Source organism: Monodelphis domestica, chromosome 1, assembly GCF_027887165.1.
Source record: "Monodelphis domestica isolate mMonDom1 chromosome 1, mMonDom1.pri, whole genome shotgun sequence".
Lineage (NCBI taxonomy): Eukaryota > Metazoa > Chordata > Mammalia > Didelphimorphia > Didelphidae > Monodelphis > Monodelphis domestica.
Genome location: NC_077227.1, coordinates 414,048,409 through 414,075,169, shown reverse-complemented (window position 1 = coordinate 414,075,169; position 26,761 = coordinate 414,048,409). Strand labels below are relative to the sequence as shown.

At 36.3% G+C, this 26,761-nt stretch overlaps 1 protein-coding gene across 2 annotated transcripts in view; it reads right to left on the bottom strand.

Moving 5' to 3' along the window:
- PAPPA (pappalysin 1) overlaps window positions 1-26,761 on the bottom strand; it is a 289,767-nt gene that overhangs the window by 127,184 nt on the left and 135,822 nt on the right. For both annotated transcript variants that reach the window (XM_056822169.1, XM_007474734.2), the window contains exons 8-9: window positions 25,580-25,708; window positions 21,955-22,046 (exon numbers count right to left, since the gene is read on the bottom strand). In XM_056822169.1, coding sequence (XP_056678147.1) covers window positions 21,955-22,046; window positions 25,580-25,708 — 221 coding nt within the window. The remainder of the gene's footprint in view (window positions 1-21,954; window positions 22,047-25,579; window positions 25,709-26,761) is intronic.

Genomic DNA, 26,761 nt, shown 5'->3' with positions numbered 1-26,761 from the left:
AGATAGCAAAGTACCTACATCTTGTTTAGTCCCCTTAATTTACAGATGAGGAAATAGTAGCCCAAGGAGATGAAGTAACTTGCCCAATTTAGATGTAGGATTTGAATTCAGATCCTCTCAATATAGAGTCAATGTTCTTTCTACTTGAACCATATAACTTCCTATCCAACAAAGATTTGCTGAATTTAATTCAATTTAAATGCATGATATCTGATTTTATTTACTGGATATTTATGAAACATCTAGAAAAAGTTGGATTCATGGAATTTTAGAGTAGGAAATGACTTACATACTTACTACAATCCTTTCATTTTATAAATGACCAGCTCATGAGAACCTGAGAACTTAAAGGATTTATTTAAAGAGACAGAACTTGATCCATCATCTCCTGACCCCTACTTTAGGGTTCTTCTCATTATAGTTTAAAAACTACAATGTGCTTAGCATGGTGCCACTTTGCTATGTGAAGGTATTTAATAGGAATACCTTCGAATCATAGCCTGACTCACAAATTGTTCATATACTACAATGGGATCTCACGAGCATCTATCTGCATTGTTGGCCCAACTATGTTCATCCCTGAGTGTGAACTGGGAGTCAGGATACTTAAATTCTAGTCCCAATTTTATGTGACCTTGAGCAAGTAATTTCCCTTTTCTGGACATTATTTTCCTGGTCTTTAAAGTAAGAGGTTTATTCTAGATGATCTCTAAGTTGTTTTTTTTTTCCCCCAACTCAGCCATTTTCTGAGAAGGATTAATGGAGAGGGGAAGGATAGTGGAAAGAGAGGTGACTTTGGAGTCAGAAGACCTATGTTCAAAATCCTACTTCTGTCACTTATTCCTAGGTCCAAGGAGTCCATATAGATACAACCAATGCCTACTAGCTTAATGGCATGATTTTTATCCAGTGACCTTAATACTTCAATTCCCCTTGAATCTTCCCAGTGTAAGAAAAATCCCTCTTTCAGCTCCACTCCTGTCCATGTAGTTGAGGATTTAGGAGAGCCCCACATTTGGCAAACAGTGTTGATATGGGTGTGGTGGTACTAAGTAATTGTCTCTTCTCTATTTAAGCCTAAATCTGCCAATAATAATTTTCCCCTATGACCACTGCTCAGACAACCATAGACTTGCAAATGGTCTAATAAAAAAGATGCCTGTTTTCCCCATTTTTTCCCTTTAAATTTCAAGTGCAGAGGTCTAAATTGGTGTCATAGGGCATGCCAAAGAATACTTCAGTGTTCCCCTTCAAAAATCCTTGACAAGGGTGAGAACTGTTGGAAAACCAAGCCTTGGGGACAATGAGACAAATTACCAAAATTAATAGTAAAGTCTAGGATTTATGTTGAGGGATCTAAGTGTTACAGCTAAATGGCCACTTGTTGGGAATATGGAAAAAATTTTCTTTTCACATAAAGCTAGAGGCTAAATTATATAACCTCTAAGGATCATTCCAGCTTCAAAATTCTGTAATCCCAAACTGGTCTTCAAGGTTATAAACTCTGCAGTCATGGATTCTACCTCTGTTCACCAAGACAGTCCTAGAATTATAAAATCATTTACACTTAGATGGGACTTTAAAGGCCATCTAGTCCACCCTACTTATTTTACAGATAAGGAGCCTGAGGTCCAAAGTGATACAGTGGGATTATGTTCAGAATCAAACAGGGACTAAGTAGCAGAGCCAGTATTCAAACCCAGATCCTCTGATGTCAAAATCTCACATCTTTTCCATGGTGCCATTCCAATAATTATATATGAATCACAGAAGCAAATAGAGTATGAGGAGGTTAGTTATGTTGTCAGCACCTTCAATCAAATGACTATAGAGACAAATTCATGTAATTGAAAAGGTAATCCAAGGCAATTTGCTAATCAATTTACCAAGTCATTCTAATTATTTATCCTGGTGATATTTCATTTACCTCTTCTCCATCACCCTCTCCTTCTAAAAGATATTTATTTGACTCTTTACTTAGCTTCAATTTAAATTTTCATCATGACTGGTCATTTTAAATTGCTCTGAAACCAAGTAGTAAGTGTTCATCTCTCAAAGTAAGGCATAAATAGTCAAGGGGCTGGAGGATCCAAAAGAAAAAGTCAAAGGATGTATATGGCCATTCCCCAGAAGAAGATACACAAAACTCCTGAAGTTTTGGAGCCAATGCAAGCAATTGGCCACCCTCACTTAAAAGATCTTCCAACTACTGGTGGGGTCTTGGAGGAGTGTTAGATAATGTAACATCCTATCCCTCTCCCCCTCAAAACTCCCCCTCCAAAAAACAACAACAACTGAACAAACCAACAGCAATGTTGCTAAAAATCTCTGGTTTTCGTCTTCCCAACAACAATGGGGATGAAAGGAAATAAGGGAGGATATATGATTTTAGAAGCCACAGAGACTGCCAAGAGTTTGGCCCACTGAGAAATAGGACTACCTGTGGAAGGAAAGATGAGAGCTCCCTCTTTTAGGAAGGTAATGAATCTGCAAGTCAGGCAAAAGTAGACAAATAGTACATTTTTTTACTAGGATTGATCACCTTCCATACCATGAACCATAGCACCTAACTTATGGTATAGACTACATTCTTGAATTGGACTTTCATTTGTAAAGATATTCATTAAAGTATAGATGGCATCTCTCTCTCTCTCTCTCTCTCTCTCTCTCTCTCTCTCTCTCTCTGTATGCATATACAATAGTATAACTATATATACACATATATACATCTGTTCACTGACACATATTCTATATATGTATTTTTTTCCAGATCAGACAAAGAAAAAATATTTTTAAGTTCAGCTGTTTGTCTAGGGATAGTTCCAATCACAACAAGCTTTATACCACATAAGTACTCATCCAAATTTTTTTTAAAAGGAAAGAAAGAAAAAGAAAAAGGACAAAAATGCATGAGCTTGGCTTCCAAGTAACAGATTCTTGGAACAACGCAGACAGGATAACTTAACCCCTAAAAGTTTGTAATATTCTCTGTAGGGACTGTTTCATGGTAGATAGGTTGGTGTAGAACTCTTTAGGAATGGAAATATTTGGACCTTCTAACTTCTAACTTCAAAAGTATGATCTTTATCCCAGACTACTGATCTTTCTTAGTAATTTCTACTACCAGGAATAGTATCTCTTTAATCTCTGCTACTACATCAGTATAAATGGAATATGGAAGGCAAGAAATATATGATTTCCCAAATTCCTTTGAGTCTACTGTCCAGCTTCACATACAATATCAAAGTCTCAAGTTAGCAAGATCTATTGACTCTGGAAAGCTTACACGGGTTCCCAGTTATTTCATTGATTCACTTCTCAACAAAGGAAATGTTTTTTCTATTCTACTAACCCATCACCTCTTCAGCTAGTAGTATTTTAGGATAAGTGAGCCTACATGTCTATTGTAGTTTAAAAATATTAGAGAAGAATATTGTAGGCTTGAAATCACTTTTTTTTACCCTTACTTTCTCTCTTGGTTTCAAGACAGAAGAAAGATAAGGGCTAGGCAATGAGGGGGACAAATGACTTTTCTAGGATCACACAGCTAGAAAGTGTCTGAGGCCAGATTTGAATTTAGGATCTCCTGTCTCCAAGTTTGGCTCTCAACCCATTAGCTGCCCCCTTGGAATTCCTTTCTTGAAACCATCTTATAATATCTTTTTTTTTTCTAATGCAGGTGCTTATGCCTCTAAAGAGGATCTAAGGAAGAAACACTTTATGCTGAATTCTACTTTGAAAGTCATTTAGTGAGCTGTCAGTGAAAATAACAATTGTACCATAGGTATATTAGATACCATAGAATAATTAGAATGACATAATATAGAATATTAAAGTCACAAGGGATCTTAGAACATGAAAGGTTGGGTCATAAATCTCAGAATCTTAGAGCCAGAAAGGATGTTGTTAGTCCTTTTCCCATTTAAAGACAATGGAATAGGTCCAGGGTGCCACAAAGTGAGTTAAAAACAGTCAGAATAACACCCCAAGACTTTTATCTCCTAATATAGTGTTCTCACCACTATATCATGCTGAGGTGGGTTATAAATCTAAATTTATGTTTAGAAGATTAAAATAAATTCTTGTAATATTTGAAAAGCATGTTTTTAAAAATAAATTTTCTTATTATTTTTATATCAACAAAATTTCCCTCAGAAAAGTATATTTTCCTAAAGAGAAACCATTCTTTCCATCAGCTATTTATATAACTTTTTTCTCTCAAAAGAAATAGAGGGGGAAGATAGGTAGCTCATAGATGGGAGGTCTGGGGTTCAAATCTGGCCTTAGATAGCTCTGAGACCCTAATGGGCAAGTCACTTACCCCCTTTTTGCCTAGCACTTACTATTCTTCTGCATTGGAACCAATAAACAGTATTGATTTTAAGATGGAAGTAAGAATTTTTTTTAAAAAAGAAAAAGCATTAACAATTTTCTGTATAAGAGCATGAAATAGATTATATTAGGATTTTGCACAGTGCTTCAAAAGTCTGATCAATTCATGTAGATTTGGGTTCAAATTCTAGCTCTGCCCTTTACCAGATTTGTAACTTAAGGAAAATAATTTCTTCTTTTGTTATGTGCCTCAGTTTTCAAATCTCTAAAATGAAGAAGCTGGACAAGATGATTTCTAAGATCCTTTTTTAGTTCAAAATCTAAGATACTATGATATTACTTTCAATCTGAATGCTATTGTATGTCCCCCAAATACTTCAAAGATATTGCCTCCTCCATCATAGCATATCCAAGAGCCCTTGTTCTGGATCAAAGGACCTTGGACAAATCATTTCACCTAGTGAGGTTTTGGCCCAGTGAATTGCATGCTGGACTTAAAGTCAGGCATATCTGGGTAATATTCTGCCTCTGAAATTTACTAGTGATATGAACTTGGGCAAATCACTTAACAAGTCAGCCTCTCTGTTTCCTCATCTAGAAAATGAGAAAGTTGGACTAGATGGCCTCTGAAATTCTGTCCAGCTCTACATTTATAATCCTTCAAACCTCTGTAAAATTAGGCTAATAGGCTAGGAAATCACTAAAGTAACTTTTACTTTGTATGATCTGTGTTACAAGTTTTATTTTCCAGGCTTACATACTAAGCAAATGAGTGGAATGCTACAACAAAGTTCTGATAATTTTCCTTGGATCTTCCCCTTTTCCTGGCCCCATTCTACCATCCCAGTCTCCATTCCCCCCTGATCTTGGCCCCATGCTCCCTCCGCCCTCTTCCACACACCCACATACATTGTCTGATGATTAAGAAGAGGTAGTAAACAGAAAGATACTTTACTGAAATCTGCAGATACCAAGAAACTGGGAGATGTCTTAAATAAAAACAAGAAGAAAGAAGGGATACAGAGAATATCAAAGAGCTTAGATATCCGAGCAGCAAATAATAAAGTGAGTTTGGACAGCAAAACTAATAAACATCTCCCTGTCCCTCCTTTCTCCTCCAAAAAAGAAAAAAAAAATCACTAGTATTCATAGAATGTGCCCAAAGTAGAAGCTACTAAAGGACCAAGATCTTAGGATGAGGAAAGATAGAAAATTACAAATAATATGCTTACAATGTTATCTCATTGAAAAAAGACAAAAGAAAAGAAGTATTTCGGATGTTATGCAAAATTTTAATTCGCTTTTTGTTACTTAGGCATATGATCTTGTATAAGTCACTTTCCCTGGAGTATACCCTTAGTTTCTTTATCTAAAAAATGAGAGAGGTAATCTCTTTATCTAAAAAATGAGAGAGGCTGGTAATCTCCAGCATCTCTCCCTGATTTAGAATAGTATGCTGTTGTTTAAACCACGTTAAACTCATTGCGACCCCATTTGGGGTTTTGTCTTTTATTTTTCTTTTTAAAACCTGTATCTTCTATTTTGTAAAATATTAAGTATTAGTTCCCTGGAAGAAGAACCATAAGGACTAGGCAGTTGGGGTTAAATTACTTTAGCCAGGGTGGCACAGTTAAGAAATATCTGATGCAAGATTTGAATCCAAGATCTCTCATCTCCAGGTCTGGGTCTCTATCTACTGAGGCACCTAGCTGCCTCATCTCATTTGGAGTTTTCTTGGCAAAGAAATGAAAGGAGTGGTTTGCCATTTTCTTCTCCAGATCATTTTACAGATGAAAAAACTTAAGCAAACAGGGTTAAGTGACTTGCTTAAGGTCATATACCTAATAATTGTTTGAAGCTTGATTTAAATTCAGTTCTTCTTGATTCTAGGCCTGGTGTTCTATCTACTGTGCCATCTAGCTGACTCTGATTTATATTTTTGGAGCAGGAGCTGAAATTATGTCTATATTGTATTTAATTTCCCTATGCATTTGCCTTTTAATTTAATTTTACTTTTGTCTAGTCATGTGACTTTATAGGCTTGGAGACTCCTGAGAAGTAAACCCTCTCTACCAATACTGATAAAGTGTTCTGCAATTTAGAGTAGCAAAGAGTTACCTTTGGTATGGTGATTTAACTAATTTGCCCAATATTACACAGCTAATACTCTAGTTCTAATATTTTATGATATACATTTTCTTTCATTTCTGACATTCTATGTTCTATCTTTAATTGTTTTAAGGCCTCTTCTGGTTCTAACATATGTATGATATAATTGAAGCTTATTAAATTAATATTAAAACAGAGAAAATTGTGATGGCCAATGTGACCTATGTGATAGGCCTATGGTCTAATTGTGACAGGCCTATGGATAGAAAGATACAATGCACATATTTACATGCACTGGTCCAATGAGGAGATTTCATCTATATGGAAACTTTCTAGTGTGGAAATACTCCCTGCAACTGCAGATCCACTATTCTTCTGAAATGTATAGGCTTCGAGTTCCCCAAAGCAAAAAGGGGTTAAGTGACTTGCTCAGAGTTGGACAGTTAATATGTATCAGATATAAGTTTTGAACTTGGGTTTTCCTGATTAAAAAGACTGGCTCCCAATACACAGCTTTTAGTTGTATCTCCTCTGAGTATATGTACATTTAGGCAGTCACAATGGACAGATAGATGAAAGAGAAAGAAAGAGAGAAAGAAAGAGAGAAAGGAAGAGAGAAAGGAAGGAAGGAAGGAAGGAAGGAAGGAAGGAAGGAAGGAAGAAAGAAAGAAAGAAAGAAAGAAAGAAAGAAAGAAAGAAAGAAAGAAAGAAAGAAAGAAAGAAAGAAAGAAAGAAAGAAAGAAAGAAAGAAAGAAAGAAAGAAAGAAAGAAAGAAAGAAAGAAAGAAAGAAAGAAAGAAAGAAAGAAAGAAAGAAGGAAGGAAGGAAGGAAGGAAGGAAGGAAGGAAGGAAGGAAGGAAGGAAGGAAGGAAGGAAGGAAGGAAGGAAGGAAGGAAGGAAGGAGGGAAGGAGGGAAGGAAGGCAGGGAGGAAGGGAGGAAGGGAGGAAGGGAGGAAGGGAGGAAGGAAGAGAAAGAAAAAGAAAGAAAGCAAGAAAGAAAAGAGAAAATAAAGGAAGGAAGGAAGAGAGAAAAAGAAAGAAAAGAAAGAAATATGATATATAGATAGATGGACAGGCAAATACACACAGAGTCAGAAAGAAATAGAAATAATGTAGATATCTATATAGATAGAGTTAAATACTTTAATAACAGTGTACAAAATATAATTTGAGTTGGTGAAATGTGTCACTCCTCAAAGCATAATAGACAAAGATTTCCAGGAAGTTATATTTCTATAAATAGGTGACATTCCTATCAGAATATTTCCTAGATGGGCCCACAAGATCACTGGATGACTCAGGCTACCACATCAAAAAGTAAGTTGGTCACCCTAACTTGACACAGATGCTCATGACTAAGGTGACCACAGTATGGTTGGCTCCCAGTAGGGTTCCCATAAGGAAACCATAGCATCAAATTCTAACCCTTCCACCCCTAGCCAATGATTGGTCTGGACTTCCTTAAAGTCTGATCATCCTTGTGCCTTCCTACTTAGACATGGCAAAGTTTTCTCACTGCTCTTACATCGACAGTGCCCTTGGTCACCAAGCCAGAAGAAACATACCATTTGGCCTCCTAAAAACAGTGGAAGCTGAGACACATTGTGGAGTTATACTTTGGTGAGTTTCCTTTATCTCATATTCCTGGTTACTCCTGGGAGCTTTGTCAACATTTTGCAACTGGTTAGTATCCATTTGAATCCAGATGTCCTTGAATGGCTATGTGGTTTAATTGTTTTCTTTTCCCCATCAATATGTTACAGGAGTATGTTTTATCCTTTAAATCAAGTATTATGCAAAAGAAAAAGAAAGGATAGATTGAGAGAAACAAAAAACTCTCAAGTCCTAAGGGTTAAGGTTTGGAAAAAAGAAAAAAAATGATAGGTACCTTAAGAAGGCTGACCATTCAAATTCTTTGATTCAAAGTTTAGAATTAAAAAAAAAATAAAACAACTTGCATTGTTTATGGATATGTTCATTGCATATGGAAGTGTCCTTTTCTGATTAATAACTGAAAATTTCAAATGCAGCCATCTAATTTACAGCACAGGGAGTTACTGGATGTTAGATGGAACTGGAAGGATCATTTGTTCATTGTTTATGTTCCGTATTCCATACAACTGCACTATCAGTTAGTTATTTACTGAACATAACTTGCTATCTCCCACCTCTGTATATCATCTTAAAATGTTCTCTATGCTTGAAATGCATATACTTCTCATATTCATTTGTAAAATCCCTTTTCCTTCAAGGCTCACCAACTGGCCAACCTTCTCTATGAAAGCTTCTTATTCCTTTCAGCTGAAAGTGAACCCTCTCTCCTCAAATATTCTTAGATGACTTTATCTGGATCTCTCCTTTCCACCTCTACCATTCACCCATTTGAGTGACTCCAGTCACTCAAAATATTATCTTGTACTTTATTTGTCTGTGTAGATGATGGATTCCGATTATCACCCTAAGTAAATCATAAGCTTTTTTCTTAATACTTAGCAAAGTGTGTTACAATATTTAATTATGCATTTACAAAGGATCCAAGATATCATGTGGGAACTCATCACGAGGGGACCCCTCCACCAGAAAATTGTAAGAAATCTATGACAATAAACCAAAGAATTCTAGATTTAGAATTGGAAGGCTAATCCTATTTTACAAATGAAGAAATTGAGGCAAAGAGAGGTTATATGACTTACCTAAGATCACTGATAAGAGGCAGCATCAAGATTTGAACCTAGGCTTTATGATTCTAAATTCCTTTGTCTTCCTTCCTTCCTTCCTTCCTTCCTTCCTTCCTTCCTTCCTTCCTTCCTTCCTTCCTTCCTTCCTTCCTTCCTTCCTTTCTTTCTTTCTTTCTTTCTTTCTTTCTTTCTTTCTTTCTTTCTTTCTTTCTTTCTTTCTTTCTTTCTTTCTTTCTTTCTTTCTTTCTTTCTTTCTTTCTTTCTTTCTTTCTTTCTTTCTTTCTTTCTTTCTTTCTTTCTTTCTTTCTTTCTTTCTTTCTTTCTTTCTTTCTTTCTTTCTTTCCCCTTTACCTTCTCTCTTAGAATTGATACTGAAGATCATTTCCAAGACAGACAATAATAAGGGTAGGCAATTGGAATTAAGTGACTTGCCCAGGGCCACACAAATAGGAGAAGTGTCTGAGGTCCTCCTGACTTCAGGCCTGGCACTCTATCCCCTGTGCTACTTAGTTGACCCTCAATTCCATAGTCTTTCCACTGCAACAGAAAAATACTAGGAATTTTCCTGAGTACAGAAGTCAAGTCATTCCCCTATGGTTTTGCCTCAAGAAAGTGTCAAAGATTCTGCAAGATTCCTTGTCTTCCTATCTTTAAGCTAGCATACTATTCATAATATTGAGTTGTTTCTACTCCCTTGTGCATTTTAGGTACCAAATATGTGATGTTACTAAATTGAATTCATCAATTAATTTATTTATTCAACAAAATTATATTGAGCAGTTTTGTGCTAGGGGCTATAGAAGATACAAAAACATGGTCCCTGCTTTCATAGATATTAGGAGCCCCTACTGTGAATAGGATACAACCCACAAAATTCAGGGAATAGCTCCATTACTAGGCTATTCAGGAACGAAATTAGCAACCCTTTCAAGTCCCCCACTTTCCCCCCCCCCAAAGCTCTGGGCTTGAATCAATTTATTTTTACTCTCCAGGTATTCAACAAATCTTTTGCTTGAGCACTTTGGGGAGGAAAGGTAAGATGATGGCAGTAACTAGGGCACTCATTGTTTGGGACTGAAAATTGTGTGAGAGTTCATGTTCTATTATCCTGCTAAAATGACTGGTGGTTTCATTGAATTTTTACATAAGATTTTAACTAAGGAGATGTAAAATTTAGAGACTTTAATTGCTATCTAGACTAACTCGTATTCAATTTACAAAGGAGAAACCTGAGATCCAGAGATGATATAAGTACTAAGTAGCTGAGTACAGATTAAAAATGAAATCCCCTGACTCCAAATCCAATGCTCTTTCCATAATAGAGTATGAATCAAAGATTACCCCAGCAATCATGGCATGTCTTTTAGATTGTTCAGGGAGTAAAATGTTTGATTAAGGGACAGCTAGGTGGCTAAGTGATCAAAGAGCCAGAGAGGGGAGGTCTTGGGTTCAAATGTGACCTCAAACACTTTCTAGCTGTGTAACCCTAGCCCCAATTATCTAGACCTTACCACTCTTCTGCCTTGGAATCAATACTCAGTATCAGTTCTAAGACAGAAGGTAAGGGTTTTTATTTTTAAAGAAGGCTTTGACAAATGACTGTTGGAATGGTCCTATATATTTCATGGAAATGCTTATTCTTGCCTCCTTGGATATGAAGAATTTTAAAAAAATGAGGGTACCTTAAATCCTGAATTTTTATAGCAACAGTTGTTATACTTGGCAGTGAGTTAACATAGGAGCCCTAGGCCAAAAGGAATAATTTGGTTGCTCTAAATTGGCTAAATCCTCCATTTTCCTTAGGGAATGTGGGGGAAAGAGATGATTTGATGTGATTTGATGTCTTAATAGATATAACCTTTTTATTTTTAACTCTCAAAATATTTTGGATTTCATATATATATATATGTGTGTGTGTGTATATATATATATATATTATATATATATATATATACCTGTATAGTCATCTTTAGTCACAAAACATTTCATTTCTACCTTCCATCTCAAGCAGGAAATCTCTAGGTAATATCTCAAAGAAGAGATCATATAAAGTTTCTGCTCAAATTCTTTTAAAGAAACCATTACCATTCATCTTAGAATCAATACTATATTTTTGGTTCCAAGGCAGAAGAGCAGTAAGAGCTCTTGCTGGGGTTAAGTGACTTGCCCAGGTCACATAACTAGGAAGTATCTGAAGCCATATTTGAACACAGAACCTCCCATCTTTCTGTCTAGCTCTCAATCCACTGAGCCACTTAGCTTCTCCCTACTCAAGTACTTCTAATTCAAAAGAGTTCACTACTTCATAAGTTCCAACTCATTGGACAATCCTAATTTTTTAAAAGTTAAATTTAATTAATTAATTTAGAATGTTTATCCATGGTTACATGATTCATGTTCTTTCTCCCTTCTCCCACCCCATCCCATAGCCAATGAGCAATTCCATTGGGTTTTACTTGCATCATTGATCAAGACCTATTTCCATATTATTGATAATTGCACTAGGGTGATCATTTAGAGCCTACATCCCCAGTCATATCCCCATCAACCCATGTGATCAAGCAATTGTTTTTCTTCTGTGTTTCTACTCCCACAGTTCTTCCTCTGGATGTGGATGGTGTTCTTTCTCATAAGTCCCTCAGAATTGTCCTGGGCAATCTTTATTTTTTAAAGAAAAGATTCCTCATTTTGAGCTGAAGCTTTTCCTCCGGCAAATAATTACCATTCATCAGTTCTAGCTTTGCCTTCAGGAACTTCACAAAACACATCTGTGCTCCCTCTCTTATGTATTAATCTTTCAGTGATATTTGAGGAGAGCTATCTCACTATCTTTCCCATCCCCAAAATCCTCTCTTCTCCAGACTAAGGTTTCTCAGTTCCCTATATCTCTCTTCCAATTAGAATGATAGAACATTGTTCTCTTCTAGGAATTAAAGCTCAAACATAGCATGTTAGAGCATCTCTAAATTTGACTGCTGTACTCTCTCCTTGGGAACACATCAGATAAGGGAAAGAAAATCCCCAAAAGTAATGACATTCACAAGTAGAACCCAACTTTTCAGTCTTCTATCTATAGTATCATCTTCACTTTGACAACTCATTCAAGTTTGATACTTAGGTAAAACAAGTTTTATGAAATCAGTCAAAGGTAAATCAAAGGTTTACAAAGGTTAGTTCATTTTAGGGATAATTTGAGTATAGACATCTAGTTGGATTCAAGAGCTAAAACTAGGCACAGATTTTTAAAAATTTTCTCTTTTTTTTCTTGGAGAGTATCTCACTTAGCAAGATGGTGTAATTAATGAAAAGTAATTATGATATAAAAACAAAAACCAAAATACACTTAACACAATTTTCAAATATCAGATTAGTAGGAAAAGAGTACCTCAGAAGAAGTTAATTAGCCTAATACTCCACTTAGAACATCACCCTTCCCTGATGAAAACCATTCAAAACATTCCCCATTGCTTTATAGGACAGAAACGAAATTTCTCAATCTGGTGTTTAGAGCTTTCTATGATTTGACCCCACATTTACTTGCAGTCATGTTAGTCTCCTCAATATCCTTTCTACTAGTGTGTTTTTGCTCATCTTTTCTCCAGCCTCTCTGGAGCACAAATTCCACTATTTGAATCTTTCTACCTTTTCTGGGTAGCTTTATCTAACTCCATCCCCACACAGAGATCACCCTAACTACTTTAGCATCTGCTAGTTTAATCATTCATTGCACCTCACTGTCTGCTGCTATTTATTTAGTTATCTTTTCAGTGTCTATGCCTTATAGTTCAAACTCAACTATAATACACTCCCTGAACATTATTCCCCTTCAACACTAACCAAGTATTTTAGTAACAACAGTTAACTGCCATTTCTACAGTACTTCAAAAGTAGAAAGTTCTAAGATACTTCAGAAGTCCAAAGCACCTTTTCCTCCCATATTAATACTGTGAATAAGGGAGCTCAAGGATTATTTCCCATAGTTTTACAGGTAAGAAGATTATTTAGTTCAAAAAGGGAAATGATTTACTTTTGGGCATACAAATTTTAAGGGTCAGAGTTAGCACTTGAACCTAGGTCAGAATCTAGGGATTTTCTAGATGGGAGGAAAAAACATATTAAGGGTTAAAATTCATCATTTTTATAGGTTCAAAAAGGATAAGAGTGCCTTAAATACAGGGAATACATAATAAACAAGTGAATAGAATCGCTGAAGTTAAGAGAGGGTACCAACTAATAAGACCAAGATTTGCACTGAGGTTATACAATTTCAAAGAATAATAAAATTCATATTTATAAAATACCTTAAGATCTGCAAAACAGGGAGCAGCTGGGTATCTCAGTGGATTTAGAACCAGGCCTAGAGACAGGAGGTCCTAGGTTCAAATCTGGCCTCAGACATTTCCCAGCTGTGTGACCCTGGGCAAGTCACTTGACCCCCATTGCCTAACCCTTACCACTCTTCTGCCTTGGAGCCAATACACAGTATTGACTCCAAGATAGGTAAGGGATTAAAAAAATCTGCAAAACACTTTCCTCCCAATAACCCTGTGAAATAGATGCAAAAAAAAAAAAGTAGCATTATACTCATTCTGTAAAGGGGGAAATTAAGACTAATTGAAATAAAAGGACTTTCCATGAGAGCTAGGACCTATACCTAGGTTTTCTGACTCTAAATTCATTGATCATGCTGTTGTATGATTCTATCTTCTCATAAACTTTCACAGATGATAGTTCAGACCTGGAAGGGACCTTAAAGGCCATCTTGTACAACCCCTTGTTTTTATAGATGAGCAAACTGCTACCAAGAGAAGTTAAGTGACTTGTCTAAGGTCACACATATGGGGCAAGATTTTAACTTAAATCCTCTGAAACAACATATAGAAACAATATATAGAAGTAAGGTATGGAAACCTAAAGGCAGTTTCTGACAGATGGGAAATTCATAGAAGGAAGGTGAAAGTATTTAAAGCTAAGCACAGATAATAAATATACTGGATTATCATTCTAAAAGAAAGAATGAATATGGTGTACACAAAAAAGCTTTGGAAGAATTATATTAATTTATGCAGAATGAATTAAGTACCACCAGGAAAACAATATACTGCCTACAATAATGTAAATGCAAAGATTAACAGCAAAATAAATGAAACTAAATGCCAAGAAATCATAATATCCAAGAATATAAGAAGGCACTCTGCTTTTGTGTGTGTGTGTGTCTTGAAGAGGTAAGGAAATATGATGTGGAACATTACATATACTATAAGAATTTTTTGATGTATTTCATTTTGCTGAACTGCTTTGTTGGTTTTTCTAACAGCTCCCCCCCCCACACACTCTTTAGTATAAAAGATAGTTTTCAAGAAGGGACTCATTAGAAAATGTAGATGATGTAAAAATAAAAAATATATAAAAAGCAATAAAGGTAAGGAAATGTTGTGGGGTTTCAGTGAGACCTAGCACAAGCTAAGAAACTAATACCAGTTTGAAAAGGGCATATGATGAAATCGAGCAAATCAATTGTCTTCCCTAGCATCCAATGTGAACAAAACACAAATGAACTAATTTCCTAGAACACAGAATGAAAGAATAGAGAGACCTTTGAATATAGAAAGTAGAATATGAGTTAGAAAGAATCTGAGAGATCGTCTAAAAGAGGAAACTGAGGCTCATAGGAGGAAGTGAGTTGCACAGGGTCTTATAATGAACTAATGGCAGTCAAAATCAAAACCCAGATCTACTGGAGTCTGTTACTCTTTCCACTATATTTGGCTTTCTCCCTATGATTATTTAAGTTCTGGCCAGGAATTTATTTTCAAATGAGACTAATTTTCAGAGTCATCCTGTGCTAAAATATATTGGCTTATTCTCATTAAAATGCTTGGGAGGACAAACTGTCAAAAACAAAAACAAAACTCGTTATTTCTCCAAGTTCCAGAACAGACCTTGGGGAGCAGGATATGATCAAATGGTGAATTTCAATGATGATAACCCCTCCTGGACCACTGCCTCATCACAGCAGAGAACTCTGCCTTGTTCAATGAGATTATCAGCTACACCACTCAGGGTTACCAAGACAATAGGTCATCCTGGAGAGTTCTACAAAAGGTAATCCACTGAGGAAGAAAATGGCAAACCACTCCAGTATTTTTGCAAAGAAAACTCCATGGACAGTGTGGAAGACAGATGGCCCATGGGGTCATGAAAAAGTCAGACATGACTGAACAACAACAATAATAAAAATGCTATTTTCATGAACTATGAAAAACTAGCAATATGGACAATATGCATTCACTTACATTTCCTGGGGTGAAATAATGGTGGGAGTATAGGGGGAATCAAAAATTGAAAAAGCGAAACATTTCTAATTCCTGACCCAAAATGTTTCAGTATTTTGAATTGAAACTATTGTAATAAAAAAGATACTAAATTTGAGGAAATGGTCACAGAATACCAACTGGAAGCTTAAAGATTTTCTTGAAGATAAAAGAATAGCTCTAAAGAGAGGAAGTGTCATTGGCCAAAGTCATAGAAGGGAGTAAACCTGCAAAATAACAAGAGGGACCCATATTATTAGATCCTTAGGCATAGGATTTAGAATTAGAAGGGCCTACCATTGTGATCACCTGATTAATCCCTATCACTACAGATGAGGAACCCAAGGTACAGAGATGCCTTCAATAAGTTATAAGGTGCAGGGCCTGGATTTTAACCTAAGTCCTCTGACTTTATATTTGGTGTTCTTTCTAGAGGCTGCTACCTTTTTTTTTCTGCAGAGAAAATTGTAAATTAATTTTTTAAAAATGGTAATGGTTTTTGTGTTTGTGTGTGTACGTGCTTGTGTCCATATATGCATGTTTAATAATGATTCCATATTTTAAAACTAATAATAACCACAATAAGTAATATTATTAATAAATAATATTTTATGAATAATATATTGATGTTAACAATGCAATTGTTATAACTAATGTTATTAATATTGACATTGTAGTAACAGTTATTATAAATAATCATAATAAACATAACTCCAAAGACAGTGACATTCTCTACCTATAACCTGGTTCTAATCCCTTCCCCCCAACAACCGATGCTATTTTGTTCATTATTTTCCTAAGGTCCCCAGAAAAGAAACACTATTAGTCTTCTTGTTTTGCTTTCTCAACTTTCCTCTGAGGAAGCTGGGACAGTCAACACAAGGGATCCTAGAGTTCTGTCACCTCTGGTGAAGTGATGAGGGATGGGAAAGTTTGGTGATCTCCACCTTATCTGCCTCACTCCAGGAGCCTGCAGGGTTGTGGGAAAGGGGGAAGAAACTGTGAATTAGAAGGGCTGAAGGTGAACTTATCAGGGAGAGTCCAGCCCAATGGTTGGAATGTTATGTCTGGAACAGAAATAGAGACAAGCAGGCAGATAGGGCAATTTGGTCAGGTACTGAGAGTAGAACCAGGAGGAGTAAGAGGGCACAGAGGCAGACAGAAATGAGTCTGTTAATGGAATTTCTTCATGGTATTAGAAATAGTATTAATAGTGTTAGAAAACATGGTGATTTTAGAGGTCAACCCATAGGTGTGGACTTGGGCCCAGGAATATGCTCTATGGTGACCTTCTGTTACAGTCACTGACCTTCTCAGGTCCATTTATGGTTTATATTTAAGGAAAATGATGATGATGACAATGACCTTGGATGAAATGATGTACTTTAGGCACCTCCAAGATATGGATGAACTCAGAACAGACACTCTTCTGTCTATAGCTACATAGGTCTCGCTGGGTTACTGTCAGGAAAACATAGCAGAAACCTTATAGCACCACATAAATGTGAACTAGAGTTGTTATTAAATTAATGACAATGACATCCAATGGGCATGCCATAGTATATAGAGAGCTGACTTTGAGGTCAGGAAGCCTTGGGTTCAGGTCCTACTCCTGGAACATACTGGCAAGTCACTTATTTCTCAGTGTCCCCTACCAGGTAAATTTCCAAGATCTCTCTGTATCATTTGGCACAAATGACTCTCTTGGATACTCGTTCCACTTTCAGTTTTCATGACAGTGCTCTTTGCTTCTACGGTTTTATTCCCCCTTCTTTGTCTCTTTTGCTTGATAATCATCTATACCTTGCCCCCTAACTTTGGGTTAACTCCAAAGTACATTCTGGGTTCTCTCTATATGTTTTTCTGTCTGTCTTTCTCTCCTCATCACCTGCCATGAGTTTAGTTATCCTCTCTTTGCAGGTGACTCCCTGATCTATAAATCTAGCTCTAGTCTCTCTCTTGAGCTTCTGTCTTATAGCATCGATTGCTCAAACATTTAGAACTAGATGTCCCATAGGAATCTTTGAATCAGAACTCATTATCTTTCCTCTAGAATCAACTTCACTACTGAACTTACCCATACCTTTCAAGGGTATCCCAATCCTTCCATACCTGTAAATTCATAACCTTAGAATCATTCTCCATTCCACCTCTTCCCTTAACCCTTATATTCCATCAGTTGCTAAGTCTTGTCCCCCCCACCCCAAAGCTTGAATCTTTGGGTTTTTGAAAACTAAGTTACTATGGCCATTAACTACTATGGGTTGATTTCCTAATCTATTCCATTAACCCACTATTTTCTTCTTTCTTTCTTTCTTTCTTTCTTTCTTTCTTTCTTTCTTTCTTTCTTTCTTAACCCTTACCTTCCATCTTGGGGTCAATACTGTGTATTGGCTCAAAGGCAGAAAAGTGGTAAGGGCTAGGAAATGGGGGTTAAGTGACTTGCCCAGGGTCACATAGCTGGGAAGTGTCTGAGGTCACATTTGAATGCAGGACCTCCCATCTCTAGGCCTGACTCTCAATCCACTGAGCCACCCAGCTGCCTCCATATTTCTTAACCAGTATTAAGTTGTTTTGATGATTACTGTTTAATACTATAGTTTGATATCCAGTATACCTAGAACCCTTTATTTTATATTTTTTCCCATTAATTTCCTAAATATTATGGGCCTTTTGCTCTTCCAGATGAATTTTATTATTTTTTCTAGCTCTATGAAATAATTTTTGAGTAGTTTGATTGGCATGACATGAATAAGTAAATTAATTTAAGGAAGAATATCATTTTATTATATGGACTTGGCCTATTCATGAGCAAATAATGTTTTTCTAATTTTTTAGGGGTCAAGACTCATTCATTCTACCTCCACTGAATCTTTTTCATATCATTTCCTTTTTCTTCATTCACACAGCTACCACTCTAATTCAAGCCTATATCACTTTTCACATGAACTATTAAAACAGTCTCCTGGGCAATAGTTTATAGAACTTCAGATATAAAAGAAATAGTAGTAGAATATCAATTTGTCCTAGGATTCTTTTTATCTAAATGCCCCTGCAAAGAGTAATCAAAATACTGAAGAGTAAAATCATTAGATTAAGTTAGAGACATATAAAGACACCTAATATAATAGAAGTTACATTAAAAAAGAATGTCAGAGATGGCAGGGACCTTAGACAATAGAATGGAAAAAAGAACAGAAAATAAAGCCTAGAAGGTTCTTAGAGATCATCTAGTTTGACCACAGACAGGGTGAGGAAACTGAGGATGAGACATGAAAGAAGATCATGAAAGTCACTAGAAAGTTAATGATATAACTCAGGCCCATGACTTCTAGTTTAGGACTCCTTACACTTAATAAACCAGGAGAACCAGGTCATTTCAATTCTGTAGTGCTTTAAAGGCATTTGAATATCAAACAATGTTTGGTAAAGCTGTCCCCAAGGCATCATCATGATGACATAAAGAAGCTATTCATAAATCAAAAGGGAAATAAGATCTTTAGGGATTGCTCTGGGGAAAACATTATCATCTACCAAAATTTATTAAATCTCATTCAGTCTATGGCATTTCTCTAGGGCTGTTTCAAGATCTGTTACTAAGGGGAAAGGGAAAAAAAAACCTTTTGGAAACTTCATATATTGGCTGACTAATTTGCCTATTAATTTGCTCTCCACAGCTTTTATCAGTAACACATTCATATATATGACATCAGGGTGTTGAAAATGAATTTCCAACTCCCTCTATACATTAGAAAACAATAGCCACAGCCAGTGCCTGTCAGTGGGGGCTATCTTTTTACTGACACCATCCTTTCTAACTGAGTAGTCAAGCCCTGCTCATATGTTATAAAAGGACAAGAAAATTTTTACATTGATGAGTGAGGAGTCCTTCCTTTCCTAACAGGACTTGCTGATGGTGTTTATTTTACAGAACAATTTAATTGGAAAAACCAAGGAGAGTCTGTGAGATAAGTTATATGGTACTTCAGAAACCATTATGGACACAGTAGTTTCTAATAATAAAATCACAGTCTTCCATGAAGAATCATGAATTGTGTAGTCTAGCCCCCTCATTTTGATGATATTGTGGGCACTGAGGCACAAAACGGTGGGAGTAACATGGCCAAGGTCTCATGTCAAGTTAGTGGCAGACAGCTAAAATTTAGGTTGTCTATTTCTCAGCTTACCACACATGTCAATTTGGCCTCCTGATCTACAGGGTACTGGAAGATGGCTGTAGAACCCATGAGAGGCTATGGCTTAGAGGAGAGTCAACTCTGAAGAAAATGCAAATTACAGCATGGACTCAGGCTTCTCTGTTCTATCCATCAGTTATTCCATCCCTGGGAATGAGGGCCAGCTGAGTGAGAATGTCCAGGGTAGTGTGTCCCCAGAGAAGTGTAAGAAAGACTTCAGAGGCCTGAAGCAACCAGAAATGTCTCCAAGGCCTGGATAGAAAGGCAAAGCCCAAGAACTATTTAAAATGAAAGGAAGAGAAGCAACTCTTTTGTGGGGGAAAAATTGGAAAGTGAGGAGATAACCATCCATTGGAGAATGGCTGAGTAAGTTATAGTATATCATTACAATGGAATACTATTATGCTTTAAGAAATGACAAGCAGGAGGAACAAAGAAAAACTTAGAAAAACTAACATGAACTGAAGCAAAGTAAAATAAGCAGAACCAGCAGAACATTGTACATAGTAGCAGGAATATTGAACAGTGAACAAATGTGGATAATTTAGCTATTCTCAGCAATAAATGAATGATCCAAAATGATCCCAGAGGACTCATGATAAAAAATGCCATCAGCTTCCAGAAAAAAGAACTGATAGTCTGAATTCCAACCAAAGCAATTTTTTTTAACTTTCTTTCTTAAAAAAGTTTTAGTTTCCCTATACAAAAGGATTAATATGGAAAAATATTTTATATGACTGCACATGTAAAATCCATATGAGACAGCTTATCATGTCAATAGGGGTCAGAGGAGGGAGGAAAAGAGAATTTGAGACTCAAAATTCTTTGAAAAATGTTGAAAATGGGAAAAATAAAATTCAAAAATTTTTTAAAAATGAAAAAAAAAAGAGAGAGGAATTCACAGGACTGTGTATAGGTCCTGAGAGCAGGGAGAATCCTGGGGCAGAAAAGAGGGAAGGGCAAACTGACTAAAAACTACAATCATTTACATATGTCCCACTTTTCATGATTCCAAAGTGCCCTCAGATAGTTTCATTGGATCTTCTTAATAAATGCTAGGGATGATGAGAGGGGGCAGAAAAAAAGCAGGATATTGATTATACTCAACCTAGATAGAGTATGACTCTCTTAATGACAAAGATCCTCCGCTCTCCTTTTTTTCTTTTTTAATTAATTTGTGTATTAGGATAAGGTCATAGGATCTAGATTTTGAAGGAAATTATCTAATGAACATTTTTACAGATGATAAAACTGAAGCCTAGAGATGTTAGGGGATTTGCTCAAGGTCCCCCAAAGCAGAAAGTGGAGTAGGGCTTCTGACTCCAAATCCAAATGTTTCCCATTTAGTTTGGTGGAAGGACTACTTACACTAGTAAATGTAAAAGTGTTTGAGGTAGGTTTTTAATTTAGGTCTTCTTATTTGAAGTCAAGTACTCTGTTAAGCCACCTGATCTCATATCTTGGTGGTGGCCTATTTTAACTTCAGTGATATATAAAAGCAAAACTAAAGATTTCACTCACTTTCAGAATACCATGCAAGGGTCCCTAGCAAGAGTACTTCGGGACTTAGAAAATGTGAGTTTCAATTTAGGTCTCCTGATTGTTTGCTAATTGACCTTGAGCAAGTTTCTTTACCCATTCTGCTTTTCAGTGTCATTAGCTATAAATTATGGATAATTTCTCATCATATATGTATTAAATTCTTCTTTTGTTCAGGGAATGCATTATGGAGGCAGTGTGGTTCAGTGAAAAGATTATGAAAGGTGGGGGAGAGCGAAACCTTACCTTAGAGTCATTTAGTTCAACACTCATTTTCTTGTTGAAGAAACTGAGAATATTGCATATGCTAATCAAGGAGGGAAAACAAACAAACAAACAAAGGAACAGCAAACCAAAAAAAACACCACTCCAATTAGTTTTCACCTCTGTCAAAGAGAATTATCTGGTGAAACTCTGATCCTACATATTGATTTGCATCTCAAAGGAGGTGTGACCTCATCTGTAACAACTCCATCCTAGGCTTCCATCCTAGATTTTTCTCCCTCCAAACTCCATCCCCATTGGCATTTACAAGCAAGGTAGGGAAAACAATCCCAATGGCCACAGCTAAGCCAATATCAAGACCCCAGTGAGGAACAAATGCTGAGGAAAACCAGTTTCCTATTAGAATCACTAAAAAGGTGGTAATGGGGTCCCTGGTTTACAAATAGAGGTATTGGATCATTGCAAATGTTATAACTATTCTCAAAGAGTATCAGTAGAAGCCATGAGAAGTTTTGAGGTTGCCCAGGATCATCTCTTGCAAACCTCTGAGGACTAGACTTACCAATGCAATTGAAGTACAGTTCCTTTCTACAGAAGAGAGAACATCCGTCTCCATTCATCTTATTCATATCATCACACTCTTCTCCCAGGTGTCTGTAGATAAAATGTAAAAGAGGAATTGGTCTAATAGCAGCAGCTTGATAAATAGAGAGTAGTATATAGTTTAATTCTCTCATTTGACAAATAAGTGAAAGTAGAAGTAAACTGACCTGGCCAGAGTTAGTAACTGAGATTCAAACATGGGTATTCAGATGATAAACTGAATTCTAGGTCCATTATAACAAACTATCTAATCCACACTGGACTGGAAGTTAAGACAATGATTCTGTTCCTAGCTCCAAGTCTTAATATAGCATATAATTAATGATTATTTATATAAAACCATCTGCCACTATAGGACTTGGGGTCCTTATTGTCCCTATAAAATTGTAGTCATAACATACTTTTGGAATTGGAAGAGACCTCTACTGCAATTTAGTCAAAATCCTCATTTTACACATGTGGAAAATGAAGTCCAAGGCAGTGACTTATCTGAGGTCACAGATGTATTAGTGGCCAGAGGTGGGATTTGAACCCTGAACTTCTGATTATAGCTAATATTAGTTTTCTTTCAACTGAGCTTTGGTTCCTGTAGGTATCTTTGAAGAATTCGGAGAAAAAATGGAATGGGCTCTCACTCAGCTTGTGCTCTCCCCCACCCCACCCATTTGGCTAGTTTTAATTAGCCCAAAGTTTTTCAAACACAAATGGCCAGGGAAAATTTAAGTTCCTTAAAGACTGTTTCCTCCTTGTTTTTGCAGCCCCAGCTCCTAGCACAGTGGCATACATGATAGGTGGTTAATAAATGCATATTCCATTATATTCCTATGCTACCATTTGTTCAGCCATTCCATAATTGATGGACACCCCCTTAATTTAATGTTTTTGGGGTTTTTTGGCCATTGTTCAAAGAGCTATTATAACAATCTTGTTACACAAAAGGATTTTTTCCTTCTTTTTTTTGAACTCTTTCAGGTACAGATCTAATAGTGGCATCACCGGGTCAAAGGTAATGAAAAGTTTAGTAACTTTGGGAGCATAATTCCAAGTGGTTCTCCAAAATGACTAGACCAAATCATAGCTTCAATTGAATTTAATTCAATTTACATTCTTACTTCCCATTTCCCTTGAGTTTTCTCTTTCCCCTTTGCCTCTCTATATCTGTAGTTGGAGGTTTTTTCTAGCAAAATCCAGTAAGTTTTCCTAGCAAAAAGTTCAGTTATAGGCCTTCCTGCTTCCTTTCAGTGACTTCTTACATATTTTAAGTACTTAATATATAGCTCTGTGCCCTTAGGTAAATCACCTCTTAGTTTCCTTTCCAGTAAAATGAGTGGGTTAGACTAGATGATGTCAATGAATTTGCCACTTCTCTTTGCCCTCATCTTGTTTATGGAACGCCAATAGAATGGTATTGTTGGCTTTTGCCCTTAAACTTTTTCTTTTCCTTGTTAAGTGAATCCATAAGTTTCTTTCTCCTCTTTCTCAGATTTCTCCCTCATTTCCTATAAAAATATTGCATTCCCAGTTAGTTCTGTCATTTTCCTGATTGCTAGAACCCAGAGGCCTTAGGTTACTGTTGTTTCTATGACAAGATTCACAACAGTTCTTAGCAAAAGGAAACCTTACAGACCACACCATGATTACTGTAAAATACCTAAGGCTTTGTTTTTGTTTTGTTTTTTTTAGTTTCAAGTCAGACAGAATAAGATCAATGTTTTCTGAATTGGCCAAGGAAAGTAGAGAAAGAACAGGTAATTGGGAGATTAGGTTACTGGCATACAACTGGGGATTGCTACTCTCTTGCCAACATGGAATTCCCATCAGGTGTTTGAATGATTTCCTATGAGATTTGCTGCCCACCCTCTACCAGGCAGCTGGGACCCTTCATAGCATGATAGGGACTGCAGAAGTTGTCTTTCACTTCACAATTAACACTAGTAAATGTTCCTTACTCTCTAAAGGTGTCTGAGCAGCAGGGTAGTGGTTCCAATTAACCCTGGAAATAACTGGGGAAATTAGTATTGATCTCTCCTCTTTTACAAATGGCCCTCACAGCCTTTCTTTATGGGATGTTTCGAATGTGTATTCCCACTCTGACTAACTATGGAAATTGAAAAGCCAGTTAGACAGAGTCTGAGTCTTGCGTTCCAAGCTGCTCTCAGATCATTGTGTTTAACACATGTCATGTTAGCCAAATGGGGATTCTATTGGTACCATTATTCATCTACTCTGTGAACTTGTTTTTGTTTTTGTTTTTATCACAGACTAGCTTCTGCAGGCCTTATCCACACACACAGGTCTGCTCCTTATCTTCAATTTACAACCAAGCGAAGTTTTCTATTCCTGAAATACCCCCATATTTCAGATAGCTAAATTTGCTAGTATAGGTACTCCTTCCTTTAAACTAAGTCATAGAACAAGGAGATGAGCCTCATGAGTTACTACACATTAATATATCTTATTTACTTAAGCAAAATATAATAGTATGGGATGAATATATTGTCTACCATTTAGCATAAAAAATGAACCTATGGATTTGCTACAGATAAAACTATGACATTAAATATTAAATGCCTACATGTAAAATAGCATGATATTAGCTAAAGTGCAGTATTCCTGGTGTTAGGAAGATCCGAGTTCAGGTTCTACATCAGAAACTAACAATGGGACCTTAGACAAGTCACTTTCCTTCTCTGTGCCTCAATTTATTCACCTATAAAATGAAGGGTATCCCCTCCATTAATATCCTCTAATATCCCTTCCACTTCACCTATAAAATGGAGAATATCCCACCCATCAACATCCTCTAAGACCCCTTCCAGCTCTAAATCTATGAGGCTATGACCTAGAACAAGGGTGTCAAACATATAGCCACAATACTCCCAAGTATAGCCAAAATGAAATTAAAATGTTATTGGGAAGTATTTAACAAAATATATAAAAATACAATAATATATATCATATTAATGTTTGGTTTTTCAATTTAATATATGGATTAGTGGTCACTATTTCTGAGTTCAACACCACTGACCTAGAAGCTGTGTTACTCTGGGCAAGATACTTAATGTCTCAGTATCCAAAATAACTGTTGTAGAGTATGATCTACCCAAGTGATCCATCTATACTGGTACCAAATGGCAGAAAATGGATTTGAACCCAGGTTCTCCTCCATCAGAATTGGCTAAGATCGTTATTCCTTTTTATTTGCTGTAAAAAGGATTCCTCTTCAAAAGTATAGAAACATAGATTTAGGGTTGAGAGGAATCTCAGAGATGATCTAGTCCAAACCCCTGATTTTTCAGTTGAAGAGGATGAGATGTAAATGGTGAGATGTAAACAAGTGGTAGGGCTCAGCTTAGAACCAAGTCTTTGGGCTTCACATCCAGAGACTTTCCCACTGTGACACATTATCTCTCCTATTAGAAAATATTTACATGATGTACTTTAGGGGCCACCAATAAACTCCATTCAGTTTTTCTATCATGTGTAAGAAAACCTAATTTCCAGAGAACACATCAGTATTTTTATTATGGCTTTGAGGACATGGAAACATTATTTATTTACACAAAATACATTATTCTACTTACTTTTGTATGATTCCATCTCCACAGTAGCCACTTCCATGTATATATATGGCTGTAGGTGAAGGCTCACTCTCCTCTGAACCAGAAATGGTGACAATCTGGTACTTATATGTACTGCCATGGTTCAGCTCCCTGGAAAAAAATAAAGGAGATTAGAAGCTCAGGACAGAAAAGAGAAGTCAGACTGGATTCAACCAGAGTAGCTATTTCTTATTCTTGAAATTTATATAATCATTCAATTCATTCATCAGCAAATATCAAGGATAATTTACAAGGAATTTATTTTTTTTTAAAAAGCAGAGTTCAGAAGAGGGAGAGTTTATGTCTTCCTGGGATGATGCAAGGAGGCTGTATGGTGGAAGTGAAAGGAATCATTTGAATCTTAAAGGACAAGGATGATTTCAGCATCAGAAGGTAGGATGAGGGAACTAATACTTTCTAGACATAAGGAACAACCTGAGCAAAAAGGTTACAAAGGAAGAAAAGAAGACATTTCAGGAGTCACAAATAGACCAATTTGATTAGCACAAAGAGCACTCTGTAAAAGAATCAATCTGGGCCAATTAGGCAGTGCAATGGCTAGAGGACCAGGCCTGGAGTCAGAAGGACCTGTGTTCAAATGTGACCTTGGACAATTCCTACCTGTAGGACCCTAGGCAAGTTACTTTACCCCAATTGCCTACCCCTTGATTCTCTTCTGTCTTAGAATTGATACTAAGACAGAAGGTAAGATTTAAAAAAAAAAAGGAATCAACTGAAAGGCAGATAGGGGCCAGATTGTGGTATATTTTAACTATTATGGTAAGGGTTAATTCCATGAACTGTAAGGGCTTTTATGTACTAAAGAGATTAAATTAATTATTTAATACAAATTCGTGGAGATAGATATTTCCTCTACCTTCTCTTTTTTTGTCACTTAAGCTCCTATTTTAAAGTTCTAAAACTTTGTGGCTTTTGGTTTTATTTTATTTTACTTTTTCTTTAAATATTTTAATTTAGTTGAGAAAACTGAGTTTTCTTTTTTCTATTCCTGTCATTTTTGGTTTTATTTTGTTCTTTTGGCCACTCCAAGTTCCTTTTTTCTTGTAATGAATTTCAGGGCCTTTTTAGAACTCTTTATAATTAACCAGAAAACAAATAAATGACACATTCCTAGTAGTATGGGTTAATCTCTGTCAGTGTGCT